Here is a 22566-nt window from a genome sequence, read left to right on the forward strand (position 1 = left end):
GAATTGGACGGGTTCAAGGAGAGTAGAAGGCCTGCCAGGTGACCATAATGGATAAAATAAAGTGTTATGCTCATTAAGCTAAGAAATATTGTTGGCACTAATTAGAGCTAGGACCACGGTAACGGGAAATTGGAGTCAGGCAGGAGTGTCAAATGTACTGAGTGAGGTAAACTTTTTGGTAATAAAAATAAGGTTTGCCCATCACTGGGGGCTCAAGTCATTTAAATTGAGTCTTCATGTGTGCCGTACAATAAACCCTGAGTCTGCTCCCCATCCCGAGACTCCGAGTGCCTTCTTTGAGCAGCGGGTTTCTGCCATAACACCATCTGTTCAAAGCACTGGGTGTGAGTGATTGCCAAATTCCCACAGGGGCTGGGAGCTGAGAAGACACATCTTCAATAGAAAGCAGCGCAGTGAGCGGGCACCTGCTTTGGTGTAGTTCAGGTCTGAAGACAACCATTGGGTTGGCTTGTGTATAGTGTAAGTTCCGGTGTGGATGGACTGGGATGGAAGGGGAATCCCGGAAACCATCATGGAAGGAGAATGTGAGAGGAGACATAACTCGGACCAGAGCCAAACTGACCAATCAGATTGACTGAGCAACCAAAGTACAACTGACAAATTAGACCAGAGTCAATCTGACCAATTAAAATGCTCGAAGGGACTGGACACAAACACACACACATGCACACACACAGACACGCAGATAGCAGGGCTTTATTATATAGTAGATAACCACAGTAAGCTTGAAGGGTGGATGTTTTGAATGTCCTCAATTACCCACTTTCTTCTGCTTTCACAGCAGTCGTATTATTGTCAGAACTTCCCATCTTTGAAGTTGACTTGGTATTCAATGATCCAAAGTTGCTCAGTAAGTTATTTAATTTGTTGTCCTTGAAAATCATGACAACATTTGCAATGCATTACACAATATACATGTCTCTGGTATATGTCATCTAGTGTAAATGTTTATGATGAAATATCTTTTGTTATGAAAAGCGCAATGCATTTTAATAGTGTAAATGTTTGTGATGCACCATCTATGAGAATAAAAAGCGCAATGCATTTTAAAACTACAAAGGTTTGTGATGTGCCATCTGTTGGAATGATAGAGTCTTAACAACTGGAAGGACACACAGATGGTTAACCTTTTATTAAAGTGGATATTTAACACTACAATTCCTTTTTATTGCGCGCTTCAATCTCATGATCATTTCATTTCTTATGAACCCCCCAAATCAGAATGGTTATGCCAAGTCTGACTTTTTAATGTTGGAAGACAGGCCGGTTAAATGATACAAAGTCTGACACAGGAATGAGTTGAACCAGCAGCCTTGGGGTTTAAGGGCCTGTGCCCCCCCACTACTAGAGATGTTATATTTAGCTGAATTGAGCAGAACCCAAAAAATGAGAAATATGTCTCTTCATGTTGCACATTTGGAAAGACCAGACTTCCTTCCTTCCTCACAGCCAGTCTATTGCTCCACTTGCATTCATATCCACCCCTCTGTCATTTCTTAGATGTTGTAATTGGCGCCGTGGTGCTTGATAAGCTTCTTCCTTTTTTACGTCTGTGCAGGTGCAGCTCACTTCATCTCTTCTCCAACACACGTTGTCCAATCTTCTTGGTGTTGGCCATGAAGGAGTGTTGTGTCTTCAGAGTGATCCTGCTGTTCTTCACGCTTCCAGGTAAGTGTTTTAATCTGTTGTAAAGAACTGAACGAGAAGCTCTCTTTGCACACTGCAGGTAACTCCGTCAGATGAACAAATAGAGAGGCTGCAAAGTGAGTGACTTCCTCCTTCAGTCTTTTATTGTACAATAAGCAGCTTCACAGCAGCTTTCGCCTTTTACTAATAAGCGTTCCGTCAAACAGTCTGACCGGCGACTGAGTCTTGTGAAACCAGAGCTGCAGCCTCACGATTTTTAAAATTCTGAGAGTGTCAATCCAGCCACCTCCATCTCAGATCAGACAAAGCTACAGAAGCTTTCAGTACCTTCCTGGACCACCATTAGACTTGGACTCTGTGCGTCTTCAGGTAAATTGCTTTGTTGTGTTTTTATTGTATAGCACTCTCTAGAAATTAAAGGCACTATATATCATAGGACAATGTTAACTGAATTAATAATCCGTCCTCCCTTGACCTGATTCTGAGGATAAATAAAAACTGGATAGGGCATGCCTAGTGGCTCAGTGGTTAGTACCATTGTCCCACAGCTGCACACATCCTTGGTTAACAACATAACCAGTCTGTGTGGAGTCGCCACATTTACATTGCAGTTATGACTGTTAGATCATTTGACAGATCCCAACTGCTCTGCTGTGAGTGGTTATTGGTGTGCAACTTTTCGCCTAATCGTGCTATGGTAGACCATGACCATCTTGAGTAAGCATTCTTGTGTTAGACCCTCGCCATCTTCACTGTAGGGCTGAACAAGCGGGTTTGGACACTGACCAAGAGGATGGACGTTGTTAGTAGGCCCATTTTAGTGTAATTCAAATTAGATTCTGAAAGCATCCGGACTCCTCCACTTTCTGCATTTTACTGTGTGACAGATTTCATTTTAAATGGGTCAGTTTGCCATTTTGGTATCCATCAATCTGCACTCAATAACCCATAATGACAAAGTGAAGCCATGTGTTCAGAAAGGTTTAAAAACCTATTAAAAAATCAAAAACTGAAATCTCTCTTTCCTAGAAGTATTCAGACCCTTTGCTGCAGCCCTCTACATTGTGCTCCGGACCATCCTGTTTGCTTCAATTCCTCTTGAGATGTTTCTAGAACTTGACTGGAGTCCACCGGCAAATTGAATTGATTGCACATCACTTTGGTTTTCATGTGTGCCTGTGTATAGAAGGTCCCACAATGCAGGTCAGAACAAAAAAAAAGCCATGAAATCCAAGTGACTCTCAAATTGTGAATGAGGCACAGATCAGGGCAAGACCATCAAACCATTTCTAAAGCTGTGAGTGCTCCCCGGAGCACAGTGACCCCCATATTTGTGAAATGGAAGAAGTTTTGGACCCATAAGCATTCTTTCTAGAGTTGAGTCTGGTCAAGACAGGTTGGGGAGCGCGCATGGATACAGAGTGTTGCTGCACCCACCACACGACGAAACAACTCAGGATCCTGGTTGGCAACCCCTGAAGCAGACACGCTGTCCCACCCTTCGGAAATGACCCTCTATCTCCCACAGCCAGGTGTTAAATGGACTCCCCCTTGGACTGATCTAGCCATCCTGGACCACCCTTGGGTAATTGCACCACATGGCCATAGTGCCATAACTGACGCTCCCTCACCATGCAGGTAATGTGCCTCATTCGGGACTCCGTGACCAACACAAAGTGAAACCAGCGGTACCCAAGGATTCTCTAAAGAGACACAGCAATGAAGGAGTCCAGTCTTCATCTCAGGGCACTGGACAGCGTCCATAACTTGCAACCATATAGCAAGACAGGAAGCATCAGGACTCTAAAGACTTGGACCTTTGCCCTTTTGCAGAGATATCGGGAGTGGCACACTCCCCTTTCCAGTGACCTCATGACCCCCCATGCTCTCCCAATCCATCTATTAACTTCATGGGAAGAGTCACCAGACACATGAATGTCACTGCTGAGGTAAGTAAACCTCTCGATGGAGTGGTCACTCTTTCTGCAAAAACACACAATGCTGATAGCTGTGCCCAAGAGGTTCTTAAAGGCCTGCATCTTGTTTTTATCAGGACACTCGCTAGCCCATACCCTCCTCACTTAGTCTCTCGAGAGCCCCAATCAGAGCCTCCATTGACTCTGAGAAGATCACAGCATCGTCAGCAAAGTCAAGATCCATGAATCATTCCTCACCAACTGATGCCCAACAGTCGCTGGACCCTATGAACCTGTGCAACACCCAGTCTATGCAAGCACTTAACAGAGTAGGAGCAGAACACACCCCTGACAGACTCCTGAATCAACTGGGAAAAAAGCAGAGGTTCAGTAACTGGGTAAAACTGCGCTCAGTCAGTGAGGTGACCAAAAACCCAATGGTCACTCTTCAGAGGTGCTCGGTCAAGATGGGACCACCTGTTAGAAAGATGACCACGTCAGCAGCACTCCATCAATCAGGTGCTTATGACATAGCGAATGTAGAGAAGCCACTCTTGAGTAAAAGGGATAGGACAGCCTGCTTGGATTCTGGAGACATGAGTAAAAAAGATTCTGTGGTTTGATGGGACAAAAATGGAACTCCAAGCACTATGCCTGGTGAAGACCAGGCCTGCCTGATATATGGTGATGAGAGCATCAAGCTATAGGCTGGCTTCTCAGAGGCAGGGGCAAAACGACTTGTCACAATGGAGGGATGTATGAATGCAGTCAAATACAGAGAGGTCCTTAAAGAAAACATTCTCCAGAGTGCAGACCACCTCAAGCGCATGTGATGGTGTTACTTTGTAGCATAACAATAACGACAAAACATATAGACAATGCCAGAGTGGCTTTGGGACAAGTCTCTGGGTGTCCTTGAGAGGCCCTGCCAAAACCCAGACTTAAATCCCATTGAAGATGTATGGGGAGATCTGAAGATGGCCGTTCACAGATGTTTCCCATTCAGTCTATGGGAGCCTGAGAGGATCTGAATGGAAAAATGGGATTAACACGTCAAAGCCAGGGGTGCAAAGCTGGTAGAGACTTACCCAAGAAGACTCTGAGCTGGAATTGCTGGCAAATGGGCTTCTACAAAGTGCTTAATGAAGGGGTCTGAACACTGCTAGGAATAAGTGATTTCAGTTTTTGAGTTTTAATAAATTACTAAAAATGAGTTTTCACTTTGTCGTTATAGGGTGTTAAGAGTAGATAAATGGTTTATGGTTTATTTATTTATAAAGTACATTTAAAACTATGACAAGCTGACCAAAGGTCTTTGCACAGAATAAATCTAATAGTTAGAAATAAAAGCCAGATAAAGAATTACAATATATTTATATAAAAGCTGTCAGTTGAAAAGAAAATAAATGCAGTCATAAAAATAAAAAACTAATACATGTGTGCACAAGAAAAAAATGAAAACAGCATAAACAATATGGATGGAAAGGATAGATACACTCAAAATCTAAGCTAAAAAGCAAGTGAATAAAAGTGCTTTTTTAGTAAAGACTTCAAACTACGCATTGTGGGAGCTGACCTTATTACGATGGGCAAACCGCTCCACAGTTGAGGCCGAGCCACCGCAAAAGCCGGAACGGACTTCAGCTTCAGCTGTCCATGTTGAACAGTAAGCAACAGCTGATCTGAAGATCTCAGCTGCCTGGCTGACGAATACAGAACAAGAAGATCAGCTATGTCTGGTGGAGCTGACCCTTGTAAGGCTTTAAACCGGTGGTTCTCAACCTGTGGGGTGCAACCGAAGTAACAAAAAAGGGGGCGCAAAGATGTGAAAAAAAGAAAACATAAATCGAAAATATGAAAAATACATCAATTAAAACCAAAACAAATGAAGTTAAACTATATTCTGATACTAGAAAAATAAATATAGAGTTAGATAAATGTTGATAAAAGTTAAGTAGGTATAATAAAACTTGTAGTGGTTTATTGGCAGCAAAAAATAAAGGAATACATTATATTAGGGTTTCAAAAAAAGTTAGGGGGGCACAATTTAAACTGTTATGAAAACTCGGGTCACATATACTTAAAGGTTGAGAAACGCTGCTTTAAACACAAACACTGAAATCTTAAAATTCACCCTGTAACTAACAGGGAGCTAATGAAGAGAGGCCAACACCAGGGCAATGTGATTCCCTTTTTCTTTTTTTATTGCTGCTGGTCAAAACTCTAGTAGCGGCTGCATTCTGCACCAGCTGCAGGTGAAACAGCGTTGTACGGGAAACCCCGATATACATAATCTAGACGAGATGTGACAAAAGCACGAATGAGCTACTGCAAGTCATTAAACGACATAAACAGCTTGACTTTATTACCGTATATGCTCACGTATAAGTCGGGTCTTGAAACCCAAAAAATCGATCATAAAATCAGACCCTGACTTATACGCCCGTTTAAAAATGTGACACTTAATTTTTTTTATTACATCTTCTTGCTTCCTTTAATCATGCACCGGTTTCTCAGATGCATCGAATTTTGTTGCAGCAGTACAGTTACCAATTTTTCTTGCTACTTCAATGATGTTTAATTTAAAACCAGCTTCATATTTTCTTCTGATCGATCGCTCCATCGTAGATAAGGGATGTTCTTACAATAAAGGTGTATGAGGGTGTGAGATACAAAAAACACAAATCAGAGCAAAAGCTGCTTCGGAATAGTTCAGGTATTACCGTGTGGTCACGTAGCCACAATAGAGAAAGAGAGACAGAAAAAGAGGTTAGGAGCGCATTGCCACACCCACATAGAAAAAAAAAAGCAGCGTACTCTGTGATTACTCTCTCAGGTGGGAGTTAGCATATCATAATCCCTTTTACCAATAGTGTGAGTTTTTCATATTCGACTTATACTACCGACATTATAAAATACCAGAAAGTCCCGACTTATTACCACGGGAGAAATTATCCACGAGTACATACGATAATCGTCCTGAGGTAGATAAAGTTACTTTTTACCACAGCATTGATCTTTTTTGTCAAATTTAAAATCCAAATCCAAAATCACCCCAAGATTTTTAGCACATTGCTTTAAGTACCACAGGGCCATCTTAACATATGGGCAGAATGGGCACTGGACGGGGACCCACGATGTTTCTGATGCCTATGTGTTCTGCTTTGGGATTAAAACAGGGGCCCCAGCGCAGTTCTTTGCCTATGATGCTGTTAAGATGGCCCTGAAGTACCAGACAAGTGGATCCAGGTTGCTAGCAATATTTTGGGTAACAGTGGGTTGACCAAATAGAATGACTTCAGGTTTCGATGTCAGAAATGAGAAACATATCTATTTCAAATTAAATCTGCAGAAAAAGAAAGTGTGCAGAAAGTGAAGGGGTGTGAATACTTTCTCAATCCACTGTATATAGAGAATTAAATGGAAATTATGTTTGAAAGGGGCTGTAAGTTTATTTCTGCTGGAACCAAGATTGCTGATGGGATAAAGCGAATAATGGAAATCTGCAGGGACACAAAACCAAAGATCCTTTTCTTTTTTTATTTGCAAACAGAGATCTTCGTCACACAGCGTCTTGTTACTCAGTGGCCCAACTCTCAGGAAGCCATGGAAGGAGCTGAAGTCACGCTACACTGCAACGTAACGGGAAACTACAATAACATGAAGTGGTCCCTGTGGGATGATCCCAGTGAAATCCATGTCCTCTCAACCAGGCCAAAAGATAAAAAGAAGAACAACCCTCGAGTAAACTGGTTACAGCAAAACCCAAAGGACGACTTCAGCATACGCATCACCAACGTCACTGTAAAGGACTCGGGCGTGTATTACTGTGTGGCACATGGCACCCTGCTCACTTGGTCTGGAAATGGAACTCTTCTGAAAGTCAAAGGTGAGTATAGAGTTGACCAGAAATCGGGATATTATCGACTAAAGCAGGGGTCTGCAAGGTCAGTCCTGGAGGGTCATAGTGGTGATGATTTTTAAATCCAATCCAGTCGCTTAATTAAAATCCATTCTTTGTTTTCAGGACTTGTTAGTGTTTTCACTCCATACTATGTCAGGTCATTTGTCTATCATAGATTTTATTTCCTTTTCAAGGCCTGAAAGGATGAATAATTTTCAGTCCTTCACTTTCTTTTTCTCTTCAGTTTCTCTCATGGGGTTCAAATTCATGCTTTATGTCTCTCTTGTTCCATTTTTACTTTACACCTTTCCCCACCATAACCTATCGCCTATAGGGTTGAGCGAAAGCTTTACATTTATCAAACATTTCAATGTCCGGTTTACAACTCTCCACATTTTAGGGTCCCCTGATACCAAATACACTGTTCTCTCAATGATAGGTATGTGTCTGTGTGTCATAGTTTCTTGAGGACGGTCTAGGGATAAAACGGATGGAATACCAAACCTGAAATATAATAAAACTTACAATACCATGAATGCTACGAATACAAATAATAAAAGTTGTGAGCAAACTCGAGTAATAGAAGTTATTAATATTAACTCGAACAATAAAAGTTACAAGCAAACTCGAGTAACAGAAGTCACGATTGCAAACTCGAATAATAAAAGTAACGAGCAAACTTGAGTAACAGAAGTTATGAAAGCAAACTCGAATAATAAAAGTTATGAGCAAACTCATAGGAAAAAACAGAAAGAATTTCAGATTTACTTTAGCATGGGGGCAACTCAAAATTATCAATGCGCAGTGTGGGCAGAGAAGTGCAGGCAGGTAAAGAGTGCGTTTGCCCGTCTGCACCACTGCACCTTCCTGAGCTCGCTCTTTAGGACATTTGTGTTAGGTGGTGACAGGTGTACCACCCCAGTCAAACTCGACACCTGTCACCGAGTGGCTTGCACCGCACCACAAGGTAGTTTGAGCACTTGATGTCAGAAGTAAGAGGTCAATAACTGAGCAATTGATTGGAAGATGGTGGAAATCACGTGAAGTGTTCTTGTGCATTGCTCGTGGCCTTGAAAATCACTCAAAGGTGCACCTTTGGCATTACGGTCTTACAACGGATGGGTAGAAAATGATGAAAACCTCGAGACTGAAAATGAAAAAGCTTGTTCTGCAATATGAATCTGTTGCTGTAACACAGCTTATCATTATATTATCACCTAATAAAATTTGACTTTTAAAAATCAATGGCGGATTGAGGAAATATAGGAGAGTATACAAAGGAAGAGGGTGGCAAAGAAGAAGTGAGATAGTCAGAGAGATGCAAAAAGCAGACAAGAGTACAAGGAGATAAGGCGTAAAGTGAAGAGAGAGGTGGCGAAGGCTAAAGAAAAAGCGTATGATGAGTTGTATGAGATGTTGGACACTAAGGCCGGAGTTATACTTCACACGACGCGCCGCATGCTGCAGCGGACGCTCCTGCTACGCTAGCGTTGTAGTGTTTATACTTGCACGCGTACTTTACGTAAATCTGGAGGAATCCACCAGGTGGCAGTGCGAGACATTATCGCGGTGAGAACATGTTCGGCTTCTCTGTGTTGTGAATTGCCTAGAACACCTGTTAAATTCCGATAACACCTTACCGCAATATCTCTGAAAAGGATGTTTATTGATTAAATTCATAAATCCAGGGAAGTATGTGTCCATTCCAGGAAGCATTGGGCACGAGTGAGAAACAGTCCCTTGACGAGGCCTCAGCTCATCGCAAGGTGAATACAAGCACACACATACACTAGCGTCATTTTATCGGCACCAAATCCCCAAATCTGCATATCTTTGGAAGGAAACCGGAGCACAGTGTGGAATACAAGCAGGAAATACCAGCAACATAACTCTCTGCGAGACAGCAGTGCTATCGCTCCACCACCGTGACACCCCCATGTGTGTAATTATTCCCCCATGTGTGTATTTATTAACAGTATTCATTATTTAAACGAAATTATATGTAAAATGTAACATACACATTTTAATGCATTTCATCATGAAAATGAGATCAAGTATAAATCTAAAGATTCTAAATGTGCAGAGAGTTGGACTATCATACATTTAATTTGTTCTGTTTGGCGATCTATTGCTGCTTTCCGCTGCTGAAGCAAAATGCCGACATACAGATGCATTCCTGGTGCTTTTATATTCAAGCTTCGCATATTCCCGATCGTAATGACACAATACATTTTAAACGTCTCACATACCATCTTTTGTGCCATCTATTTTTTATTGTTTTACTTTACCTGCTGTCTGGTCCAAGAAGCTCGAAGCGATTAAAAACTGGGATGACGTTTACGACCGTCTGCTTTAATGATAAAGTAAACTACGAGGTTAAAGTGGACATTTCGAGATTAAAGACGAAATTTCCACTTTAATCACAAAATACACGTTTTCACCGTGTCCTTTATTTTTTTCTCAGCGGCTCAAATATAACGCTATACATTATGTTGCTGTTGTTAAGTTGCAAAAATTAAAAAATAAAAAAGACATATATAAATGACACGATACATTTTAAAAGTCTCACATACCATCTTTTGTGCCGTCTATTTTTTTTGCAACTTCACATCGGCTACATAATGTATAGCGCTATTTGAGCCATTCATCAAACAGCAAAGTCGCACATCGATCCCGAAGGATCTCCATAGAGGCTTGCTGTCACATGTAGATAGTAAACAGAGACTCTGACGTCACGTTCCGACTTTTAGCACACTGCGCCCCGACTTTTTTTTGGTACTGCAACTCGCGCACGCGTCGCGTTTATTTCTGAGGACCTGCTCAGAGGACGCGTGAAATGAGTGCTGGGAATGCATGGCAGCCATGATGCAGGCGTGTACACGTTCTGAGCGTGAAGTATAAATGAGCCCTTATACTTCACGCTCAGAACGTGTACACGCCCAAATCATGGCTGCCACACGTTCCCAGCGTTATTTCACGCGCCCTCTGAGCAGGTCCTCAGAAATTAACGCGATGCGTGCGCGAAGTTGCAGTACCAGCAAAAAGTCAAGGGGTTAGGCACGGTGTGCTAAAAGTCGGAACGTGACGCCAGAGTCTCTGTTTACTATCTACATGTGACAGCAAGCCTCTATGCACATCCCACGGGATCGATGCGTTTCGCTGTTTGATGAATGGTTCGATGTGGTGAAGCAAAATGCGAACATACAGATGCATTCGTAATGCTTTTATATTCAAACGTCGCATATTCCCGATCGTAATGATGTAATGATAGATTTTAAAAGTCTCACATACCATTTTTTTGCGCCTTCACAACAGCATCAAAATGTACAGCGCTGTATTTGAGCCACTGAGAAAAAAATTAAGGAAACGGTGAAAACGTGTATTTTGTGATTAAAGTGGAAATTTCGTCTTTAATCTCGAAATGTCCACTTTAACCTCGTAGTTTACTTTATCATTAAATCAGTCCGTCGTAAACGTCATCCCAGTTTTTAATCGCTACGAGCTTCTTAGACCTGACTGCAGCGGCAAGCAGCAAAAGATCACCACACAGAACACATTAAATGTATGATATTCCAACTCTCTGCACATTTAGAATCTTTAGATTTATACTTGATATCACTTTCATGATGAAATGCATTAAAGTGTGTATGTTACATTTTACATATAATTTTGTTTAAATAATGAATACTGTTAATAATTACACACATGGGGGTGACACATTGGCGGAGCGGTAGCACTGCTGTCTCGCAGGGAGTTATGTTGCTGGTATTTCCTGCTTGTATTCCACACTGTGCTCGGGTTTCCTTCCAAAGATATGCAGATTTGGGGATTTGGTGCCACTAAAATGACGCTAACATATGCGAGTGCTTATATTCACCTTGCGATGAGCTGAGGTCTCGTCCAGGGATTGTTTCTCACTCGTGCCCAGTGCTTGCTGGAATAGACACATCCCTGGATTGATGGATTTAATCAATAAATAAATATCCTTTTCAGAGATGTTGGAATAAGGTGTCATCGAAATTTAATAGGTGTTCTAGGCAATTCACAACACAGAGAAGCCGAACATGTTCTCACCGTGAAGATATCTCACATTGCCACCTGGTGGATTATTCCAGATTTATGTAAAGTACGCGCGCAAGTATGAACACTATAACGCTTGCATAGCAGGAGCATCCTCTGCAGCATGCGTCGCGTGAAGTATAAGGCCGGCCTAAGGAGAGAGAAAAGGACCGGTGGGCTAGACAGATGGACCGAGCTGGGAAAGATGTGCAGCAGGTTAGGGAGATAAAGGATAAAGATGGAAACGTACTCACAAGCAAGGAGAGTGTGTTGAGCAGATGGAAAGAGTACTTTGAGAGGCTGATGAATGAAGAGAACGTGAGAGAGAAGAGGTTGGATGATGTGGAGGAGATAGTGAATCAGGAAGTGCAACGGATTAGCAAGGAGGGAGTAAGGACAGCTATGAAGAGGATGAAGAATGGTATGGCCATTGGTCCAGATGACATACCTATGGAAGCATGGAGGTGTTTAGGAGAGATGGCAGTGGAGTTTTTAACCAGATTGTTTAATGGAATCTGGGAAAGTGAGAGGATGCTTGAGGAGTGGAGAAGAAGTGTAGTGGTGCCGATATTTAAGAGTAAGGGGGATGTGCAGGACTGCAGTAACTACAGGGGAATAAAATCGATGAGCCACAGCATGAAGTTATGGGAAAGAGTCGTTTAAGAAGTGAGGTGATGATTAGTGAGCAGCAGGATGGTTTCATGCCAAAAAAGAGCACCACAGATGCAATGTTTGCTCTGAGGATGTTGATGGAGAAGTTCACAGAAGGTTAGAAGGAGTTGCATTGTGTCTTTGTGGACCTGGAGAAAGCATATGACAGGGAGCTGTGGTATTGTGTAAGGAAGTCGTGGCAGAGAAGTACATAAGAGTTGTACAGGATATGTACGAGGGAAGTGTGACAGTGGTGAGGTCTGCGGTAGGAGTGACAGATGCATTCAACATGGAGGTGGGATTACATCAGGGATCAGCTCTGAGCCCTTTCTTATTTGCAATGGTGATGGACTGGTTGACAGACGAGATTAGACAGGAGTCCCCGTGGACTATGATGTTTGCTGATGACATTGTGATCTGTAGCGATAGTAGACAGCAGGTTGAGGAGATGCTGGAGAGGTGGAGATCTGCTCTAGAGAGGAGAGGAATGAAGGTCAGTAGGAACAAGACAGAATGCATGTGTGTAAATGAGAGGGAGATCAGTGGAATGGTGAGGATGAAGGGAGTAGAGTTGGTGAAAGTGGATGACTTTAAATACTTTGGATCAGCAGAACAGAGTAATGGGGATTGTGGCAGAGAAGTGAAGAAGAGAGTGCAGGCAGGATGAAATGAGTGGAGAAGAGTGTCAGGAGTGATTTGTGACAGACGGGTATCAGCAAGAGTGAAAAAGAAGGTCTACAGGATGGTAGTAAGACCAGCTGTGTTATATGGACTGGAGATGGTGGCACTGACCAGAAAGAAGGAGACAGAGCTGGAGGTGGCAGAGTTCAAAATGCTAAGATTTGCATTGGGTGTGATGAGGATGGACAGGATTAGAAATGAGGACATTAGAGGGTCAGCTCAAGTTGGATGGTTGGGAGGCAAAGTCAGAGAGGCGAGATTGCATTGGTTTGGACATGTGCAGAGGAGAGATGAGGGGTTTATTGGGAGAAGGGTACTAAGTATAGAGCTGCCAGGGAAGAGGAAAAGAGGAAGGCCTAATAGAAGGTTTATGGATGTGGTGAGAGAAGACATGCAGGTAATGGGTATAACAGAACAAGATGATGAGGACAGGAAGATATGGAAGAAGATGATCCGCTGTGGCAACCGCTAGTGAGAGCAGCCGAAAAAAGAAGAAGAAGATATGTAAATAAGAGCTGCCTTTGTTAAATTCCAGGTTTTTGTGGGCGGTCACCCAACAGGTGGGGCTACCTGCCAATCACCACTGGGAACTGCCCCCCTCCACCCCTTTAAAAATCTGGAGGGTCTTCCACAGTTCCTGGCAGTTCACTGTGAATGTGCCGTGGAGTCGGTGAGTTATTGGTGTTTTGCTGATCTTGTGCCATCTTTTTATATTTTGGAATTCCTGGGTTTTTTTGTCCACCACTGTGGTAATGCAGGCAGTTTCATTTTGCCTTTGAACTCCAGCCTCTGTAGTTGGAATCCTTTTTGTGAAGGATGAATCAGTCTTATAATTAATAAAGATTTTGCGCTTGCCCTTATTATCTGCTAGGATTTTGACAGTGAAATCCCCCTCTAGTGGGCATTGTTAGAAGTGTTTGGTCAAGCAACACTTGGCCAGCGAGCGCTGGAGAGAGACTAACATCAGAGAAATGGAGTGGGTACGCCTGCACAACACTTCAGTCGCATGGGTTCAGCCCTTGACATGAGAAATTCAAGTCTGGTTTTTTAGAACTTTCTGAAAATGTTTTTTTTCAATATTTTTGATCTGCAGTTTGTTAAATCCACGGATTTGAATCCCGCAGATATGGAGGGCCAGCTGTACTTACTTTTAAACATTTCTGTATTTCTATAATGAATAGCTCACAACTAACACTTATCAACATACACAGCACTGATATCAGATGTTTACAACTCTGATTTTTTTAACTTAAAAAAATTTTAACTTGTAAGGAAAAAAGCTATTATAATATAATCAAGCACTTTTAATTAACTCATTGGAGCTTCCACAGAAACAACGGGGAAAACAATCAAAGGTTAAACAAATTTCTGTCCCATGCCCATATGCTATTAGAACTTTTTTTTCTACTTAAATAGAACAAGTTTTAACCTGTAAATAAAAAATTCAATCTTAATATAATGAAACAATTTCATTCAATTCAGTGGAGCTCCCACAAAAAGAACTGGAAAAACAAATAAGAGTTGAACGAATTTATATCCCATACACATAATGCTATTAGAAATGATGTAACATGATGTAACTGAAAATTCCAACGGGCGGCTATTTGCAAATTTACTTTTCTTTATTTACAATCACCTTCCAAGTTGCAGCTCATTGGCTCTCCTTCTGTTCCTCTAATAGAAACAACCTGATTGCCTTCAGCTAAAGACTCTAGCTCACCCTAGTGGACTGACATGGCATTTAGCTGTTTATTTCTATATAAGCTACACCTGTAAATAATTTAACGTCCCTTCTTTTGTGTTGTGACCAATAGGGGGAGTACCACCAGCCCAAGCCCTAGACACAACAATACAAATGCAAATCCTGGCTGCAAACAAATGATTTATTGCACAAAAACATTTCCAATACAGGTGTCTTTGTCCAACAGCATACAAGAAATCCTCCTCTTCTCTCTTCCTTTCCTCTTCTCCCTGACTCTGACTCCCAGTGTGAGGAGGAGGTGTGGCATCATTTATGCCATTCTTGGGAATACTTCCGGTGGTACCACATTGCACCCAGGGAACGCTTCTGGGAGAGACGGGACTTCTCCAAAATAAGGAAACCTCCTCCTCACAGCTCCTTCCCATGGTGGCAGCTCCCACAAGGGCCAGCAGGACTGCCCATTGGAGCTCTAATTCCCATGAAGCCCTGTGGGCATGTGCTGCCATCTGTAGCACCAGGGGAACACATGGCCAAGAGTGGTGGTCTCCTTCTACCTTTCCATTACCCAGACGTCCTGGCCAGGAGTCCAGCCAGCTCTTGTCTTCTATGATGATGGGTTTTGGATCTGATCTGATAAATTATTGATTGTTTCTCATTGCACCTGAAAGGGTAGTTACTCGGTAATTTCGTCATATGATGATATAATCACAATGAAAAATTCAAATTCACACATGTCCTAATTTAAAATGCCATTTCACCCCTCACCTGTTACAATATCATCGGATATAGTTCTTTGGGGGGGGGTGGGAGTTACGCCACAACCAATCAGATTTCACTCTAGAGCAAGTGCCTTGTTTCTGGTGTCGTGACCCACTTATTCCCACGTACGTGTGTGACACACCAAGAGTGGTGAACTGAGCGTGATCGCTAGAGTGTGGTGGGGGAACAAGCGCGATCGTTCCAGGGTCCACCGACTTGTGAACCTCTGCATAACCCACTTGTGATTCACGTTGGGACCCACCATGATGCACTAACATTATAAACAAGTCATGATCCACCAGTGGCAGCCCAATCCAGTGGTTGAGAGACACTTGTCTAGATCATTATTTTTAGTTTTTCCATTTGGTGGCTTCATTTTCATAATGCTTTTTAATGTGATGCTTTAAAAGTTGCCACCACTTGTTGTGCAGCATATAAGATGGTGGATGTTCTCAAAATGATGAGCGTCTGTGTTTGGTTCAAGATTCTCTCAGTATTTTAGACTTTGATTTAGGGTCTTATTGACAATACATTTTGCTTCCCAATTTGGCTTAGAACTTCGATTTATTGTTTCTTCAGTTTCTCATTCTAAAGTGTCGCCAGCATCTGTCAGAACGTCACCATCTTTCCCAGGCTTAACCTTGATCTAACCCTACCATAAATCCTTTCTCCTTTAGGAAAGGGCATTACTATCACTGGGCCTCCTGGACGAGTGAAGGTGGGTGACATCATGAACTTAGCTTGCATGGTCCATGGCTTTGATACCGTTACATTCGAGTGGCTGAAGAACAGTGAGGCCATTCCTCAGACGCACTCGACCACAATCCGAAATGGAACGGAACACGTGAGTCGCCTGTCTCTGCGAACTGAAAAGGAAGACATTAGGTCGGTCATCCAGTGTGTTACGTTCGGAAATGAAGGAAGAAAACTGTCTGCAATGTTCAACCTGAGCTCCATTATGACAGGTATGAGGCTCTCTTTAATGCTAGACGACATTCTTTAAAGAACGGTAATTCAGCAGGATACCCGGGCTTAGTTAATATTATTTCTAGGATGATTATTAATTCAAGAATTATTTGTTTCAAAAATCATCACGCCGCCTTCTTGTTTTCATTGTGAGTGCGTTCCTGTTGTGGCGACATTATGTGTGCCAGCCTTTCAAGGGTCACGTCAGGAAGTGTCTTTGACCCCACTGTTCCTATAGCTGGTTGCTTAAGAGTCAAAGGGGCATCCAAGATTTCTCCTCAGCTAATTTTCTAAGTGTTTTAGGTTCTTACATTCAAGGCTTACAATTCTACCACTGTGTTTGTATCATGACAATTCTTATTTTGCATTCTGCATTTGAACATGGACAGGATTGCTTATTTATTTTCAACCTTTCAGCATCTGAACCCCTGTTCCCTGCTATTTGTTGTTACCTTAATTCATTCCTTTGGCATAACAAATATGGTAACACTTTATATTAAGTGTCCATAATTACATTGTAACTACTGTGTAATTACCTGTATAAGTACAGTGTAACCATGAGTTATTACTCCATACTTACGGTGTAATACAAAGTAGCGCTATAGTTAATTACTCAGTTGCCATTGTTATTCCACAGTTTATATAATTACAATGTAACAATTTATTCCTGATCCAAAAACAAGTGTACATAGTACATAGTTACATTGTATCTGTACTTTCAAAATGTAATAAAAACATCAGGGTATGTAACTACAACTATGTAACACAGTGGTTCTCAACCTGTGGGGCGGGCCCCCCTAGGGGGGCGTGAAGTAACAAAAAGGGGTGTGTGAAGATGTGAAAAAAAGAAAACAAGAATCAAAAATATGAAAAAAAAATCTGTTGAAACCAAAACAAATTAACTTAAACTAGATTCTGATACTAGAACAATAAATATAGAGTTAGGGCCAACAGTGTAAAGGTTTATGCTAGTAAATATAATTGAATAGATAAAATAATAAGTGAATAAAGATAAATAGAGTAAAATAGGGGAGAGAACCTGCTTCCTCAATTTCAATGTCAGTCAGTCATTTTCCAACCTGCTGTTTCATAACACAGGGCCATGGGGGTCTGCTGGAGCCAATCCCAGCAGGGGGCAAGGCAGGAACAAATCCCAGGCAGAGCGACAGCCCACTGCAGGACACACACACACACACATCAAGCACACACCAGGGACAATTTAGGATGGCCAATGAACCTAACCTGCATGTCTTTGGACTTTAGGAAGAAACCGGAGTACCCACGCAGACACGGGGAGAACATGCAAACCACACAGGTCTCCTTACTGTGAGGTAGCAGTGCTACCGCTGCGCCACCCTCAATTTAAAAGCTTATTCTAAAATGTTATTTTATTAAAGAACAGATCTTCTAAGTAAGAATTTGATTTTTTCCAATTTCAAATAGTATAAAACATCAGTTACCCACTGACTTAGAATAGGTGAGTTAGGATTCTTCCAATTGAGCAAGATAAATCTACGTGCCAATAGTGCAGTAAAGTCCTTCTCCACTCTAAGCCCCTCTGTGAGCCCACCAAACACAGCTGTTAGTGGATTAGGAGGGATTGTGACACCAAGGCTGTCTGATAGGCATTTAAAGATTTTGGTCCAGAATTATGTTAATTTGGTGCAGGCCCAAAACATGTGGCCCAGTGAGGCTGGAACTTGATTGCAATGTTCACAGGTTGGATCTCGCCCTGGAAACATTTTGGACAATTTCAAACGAGAGAGATGCGCTCAATATATAATTTTAAGTTGAATAATTAATTGTATTATATTGCTTTGTGCATATGGAGCTCGACTGAATTCTGTGCATGGCAAACTTCCACTCCGTTTCTGAAATGCTGAATAAGAGATCTTTTTCCCACTGTGCCCTGGCATCTTTGAAAGGGAGGAACTGTGAAATAGTTTTATATATTACAGAAATGCTCTCTGAGTCCTCAAGATTGATCAATATTTTTTCCGGCATAGAGGTTGGCGGGAGGTGAGGAAAACAGGGCAGGTTCTGTTTAACAAAGTTTCTAATTTGGGGGTAGTGAAAGAAATGTGTTGCTGGAAAGTTAAAGTTGGAATGTAACTGTTCGTAGGATGCAATGACGTTGTCTATGTAAAGATCTCTAAGTGATTTAATCCCCAATGTTTTCCAGACATTAAAAACTGCGTACGTTTGAGAAGGTGGGAAAAGGTGATCATTATGCAGAGGTGCCACAGACAAAAGCTTCTCTGTCTTAAAATGCTTCCTATATTGGTTCCATATTGTGATTGAGTGAAGCACATTTGGGTTGTTAGTATATTGGCGATAACTTGCATTTATTGGGGTACAAAGCAAAGAATATAAAGGAGTGCTGCAGGATTTTATTTCTATTGTGGACCAAGCCTGTGTGTGTTCATCTATTTGTGTCAATGTCCAGGTTTTTATAGTTTGTATGTTTGCTGCCCAATAATAAAATTGAAAGTTAGGCAGAGTCATGCCACCTTCCGCGCTGGGTCTTTGCCCTTTGGATACATGGATGTTTTGAATTCCAGATAAATGAGGTTATGATTGAATCTAATTTCTTAAAAAATGATCTATTGATATATATTGGAATGTTTTGAAATACAAAGAGAAGCTTGGGAAGGATATTCATCTTAACAATGTTAATTCTTCCAGCTAGAGTGAGATGAAGGGTAGGCCATCTATGCAAGTCTTGCTTCATTTTTTCCATACAGATGGCAAAATTCTGTTGGTAAAGAGCTTTATATTTACTTGTGATGTTTACCCCTAGGTATGTGAACTGATCTGCAATGATAAAAGGGAAGGTGTCTAATATCATATTGTGTGCTGGGGAGTTCACTGGAAAGAGCACACTTTTATTCAAATTGATTATGAGACCAGAAATCTTTTGAAATTCTGTCAGTGCTGTTACGACTGCAGGCTCAGTATTTTCTGGGTCTGATATATACGGTACCATATCATCTGCATAGAGAGAAACTTTCTATTCCAGTTCTTCTCTGATAATCCCCTTTATCTCAATAGCATTTCGACAGTGTACTGCCAGTGGCTCAATGGTGATTGCAAAAAGCAGTGGTGACAGGGGGCATGCTTGTCTGGTACCATGCTCTAGTTTAAAGTAGTCTGAATTAATGTTGTTAATACAAACAGAAGCTCCTGGATTGGTATACAGTGTGACAGATAAAGGGCGCTGTTGTCCCCTTGAACCCTCAGACCAGACGCCAGATAAAAGTCCAAAAGTTGACTTTATTATAATTAATAAGTGCACAAAGCACCCTACACGCCACAATTCTCATAAAACCAATAAACACAGTAATAAATCCTCCACTCTTCCAGACGCGTTGCCACCCTTCCTCCCGACTCAGCTCAACCCTGGGATCTCCCACAGTCCTTTTTATAGTTCTTGACCCAGAAGTGTTTCTCTCTCTGTCCCTGTGACTGGTAACACTTCCGAGTCAGATAAAAACTGGATAAGATTGGAAGTTAAGTGTCTGCCTTTAATAAATACAGTTTGGTCTTGTGATATTACCGAAAGCAGCACTTTCTCCATCCTTCTAGCTATGACTTTGGAGAGTATCTTGAAATCGTTATTCAGAAGTGAGATTGGTCTGTACAACGCACATTTTAATAAGTCCTTATTTTGTTTAGGGAACACTGAATTAATGCTTGGCGAAAGGCATAACAAATATTAACCACAAAATAGGGGGGCTAATTCCTTGTATTGTTAAGTAGTATTTGTTAATCATTTGATACTTCCTTAATCAGACTGACTAGAATAAAAGCAATATATGAGTTAGGACACTATAAGTCTGGAATCAGGGTAAGAAAACAACATACTCATGTATTTTTATCTTTGCAACGTGAGGACGATGTTGAGAATGAATGAGCAAGCCCAGATATTTCTTATTGTAGGAAATCTAAGTCGAAGTCAAGTCCCTGTAGACTTTACCTGTCAGCCCACAGCACAAAGATAACATAATGTCTATTCATCTTATAATTCCAAACCTATGAGCCACGCTGTATAATAATATGGCTGGCTCAGGGATTAGCACTGATATTGTGGAACCTACAGAATATATATAAAATGTTGGTCCACCTTGATCTTGATCTAATTGAAAATTAATGCCCTGATATGTGTCACGCATGTGCATCAAAGGGTCACTTTTTAGGCTGATCCAAGGTAAGCAATGCCACCCCAGGACACAAGGGGGCACTGTCTCTAGCGGTGTCATCTATTTCTCTACCTACAGCTTCGAGAAGACGCTCAATGAGGACCCCTTCTCGTGGGTGGACTAAAAATGAGATGCACTCTCGGAAGGAAGCCTTTTGTTTGTTTGTGTCGTGTTGTTTCTTTTGTTATTAGCACTTTTATTATACGGGGCAACCCGACTGATACCCCAAAATTTATTCTTTGTACTCGTGTCGTACTTCACTTGACCACCTATGTTATCAAAATTCAAAATATTTTTTAAATATAAAATATAAAAATATAAATCCATCTGTTTTACTGGTATAAAATATTTTGATTGCATTTAAAAGACTACAGAAATTGTAAGAAAATGAAATATTTGTATGGATTGAAACTATCTCACTTTTTTACAATAATCGTTGTATTCAGAGTTATTATTTTTATCCACAAATGAAGTTGATGATTTTCTTCTAATTTTTTTTTTTTTTAAAGTGATGCCACAGTTAAAAATTGAAAAAAGCCCTGACATCACAGACAACTCTTTGGGCAAGTATTCCTGCCGAGTCGATGGCTTTTTCCCTGAAGGCATCCAAGTCTCCTGGACTATCGGGAACCACACGGTCTCTTCATGCTGTGAGAAGACCCAGAACCACCTGGACGGCACCTTCAGTAAAGTCTGCTCCATCCAAATAGCATTGAGGAAGCTTTTCTCAGGAAGCGTCTTGCAATGTAATGCTGGTTATCATGCTCAATGTTTTCCAAAGTAAGTGAGCAATGCTGTGAGATGGGCACCACAAGGAGTAGCTGAATAGGAGATAACATGAAGAGCTGCTCAGCCAACCTTGAACTTTGTTTCTGTTCAGGCTTTCTGGATTTACATAATAGACCTTCATATGGGCTTAGTATGAGGGTGTGGTGTACAATATGAACTGAACACAAGAAGGAAACTTTTCAATTCTTAAAAAACGTACATAACAATAATACTACTAAGGTGCCATTGTGCTCATTAAATACTGAGGCGGCTCCCAGAAATTACTTTCTATAAATAACATTTTTTTGTTTGTTCTTTATGTCATCATATACAATTTCTTGTATTAGGAATTTTTAATTTTCACATACCCCTTGGGGTCAGAGCACAGGGTCAGCCATTGTACAGCACCCCTGGAGCAATTACAGGTTAAGGGTCTTGCTCAAGGGCCAGCAGAGAAAGATCTTTTTGGCAGTGATGGGGATTTGAACTGGCATCCTTCGGGATACCAGCACAGATCCTAAGCCTCAGAGCCACTTAAACGAACTCAATGTTATGGATAGGGCTGGAGCATCTACCACCGGCATTGCACATAAAGCAGGAACCAACTGAGGCACCAGTCCAATCAAACAGCTTTACATTCACCAGATAACCTAACCTGAATGTCCACAGGTTTAGAAATTGAAAACGCAAATCTGTGCAAACTCCACGTAGACAGTGACTGGATAGGTGAGGTGGCAGCCTAAACGTTCAAGATGAGGAAAAATCAAATTACGAGAGGAGAGGAGAAGTTGTGCTCAGGACTTACTTATTAAATTGCTAATTATTTCATATTCTTCTAGGCTAGCTGGCCTTGCCATTCAGGTCTTGCTTTAGAATTTCAGCTAGGGCTACCTGCATACAGAAGTCTGATCCTGATCTGGTAATTTGCAAATCTCCCTAAGCAGGGACATGCTTAGGCAACATCCCTGCATTTTTAAATATGATATTGTTAGACAGTAATAAAATGTCATACCTACAGTATGTTAGGTATTATTCTCCAATACAATAACTAATTATAAACTATTTCATGTGCATATATGCAGTATATATTTATGCAGAGACAGAAAGTGGCTGGTGAGTGTATATATATATATATATATATATTGTCAGGCACGCGCGAGTAGGAGACCGCGGACGGATTTTAACACACCTGGGAAGACATTCGCCGGCAGGAAATGGAGGGGTACTAACTTTCTCCCTCTACTTTCTTATAGGAAAAAAGACGCTCCGCCACTATAAGCCGGGTTTTGACCG

General features: G+C 41.4%; 1 protein-coding gene across 1 annotated transcript; it reads left to right on the forward strand.

The window, feature by feature from the left end:
• Positions 1-1559: 1559 nt before the first annotated feature.
• LOC120538055 (tyrosine-protein phosphatase non-receptor type substrate 1-like) lies at positions 1560-22566 on the forward strand. The gene is made up of 5 exons (XM_039767459.1): positions 1560-1689; positions 7138-7473; positions 16018-16305; positions 21015-21285; positions 22527-22566. The coding sequence occupies exons 1-5, from the start codon at positions 1638-1640 to the stop codon at positions 22549-22551; spliced, it is 972 nt and encodes a 323-aa protein (XP_039623393.1). The 5' UTR covers positions 1560-1637; the 3' UTR covers positions 22552-22566.

This window comes from Polypterus senegalus, chromosome 10, assembly GCF_016835505.1.
Source record: "Polypterus senegalus isolate Bchr_013 chromosome 10, ASM1683550v1, whole genome shotgun sequence".
Classification (NCBI taxonomy): Eukaryota; Metazoa; Chordata; class Cladistia; order Polypteriformes; family Polypteridae; genus Polypterus; species Polypterus senegalus.

Excerpts from the sequence above, each read along its gene's own strand:
- LOC120538055 (XM_039767459.1), top strand. The coding sequence starts at position 1,638 with ATGAAGGAGTGTTGTGTCTTCAGAGTGATCCTGCTGTTCTTCACGCTT. Across the intron at positions 7,474-16,017 it reads AACTCTTCTGAAAGTCAAAG|GAAAGGGCATTACTATCACT; the intron begins GTGAGTATAGAG and ends TTTCTCCTTTAG. Across the intron at positions 16,306-21,014 it reads CCTGAGCTCCATTATGACAG|TGATGCCACAGTTAAAAATT; the intron begins GTATGAGGCTCT and ends TTTTTTTTAAAG.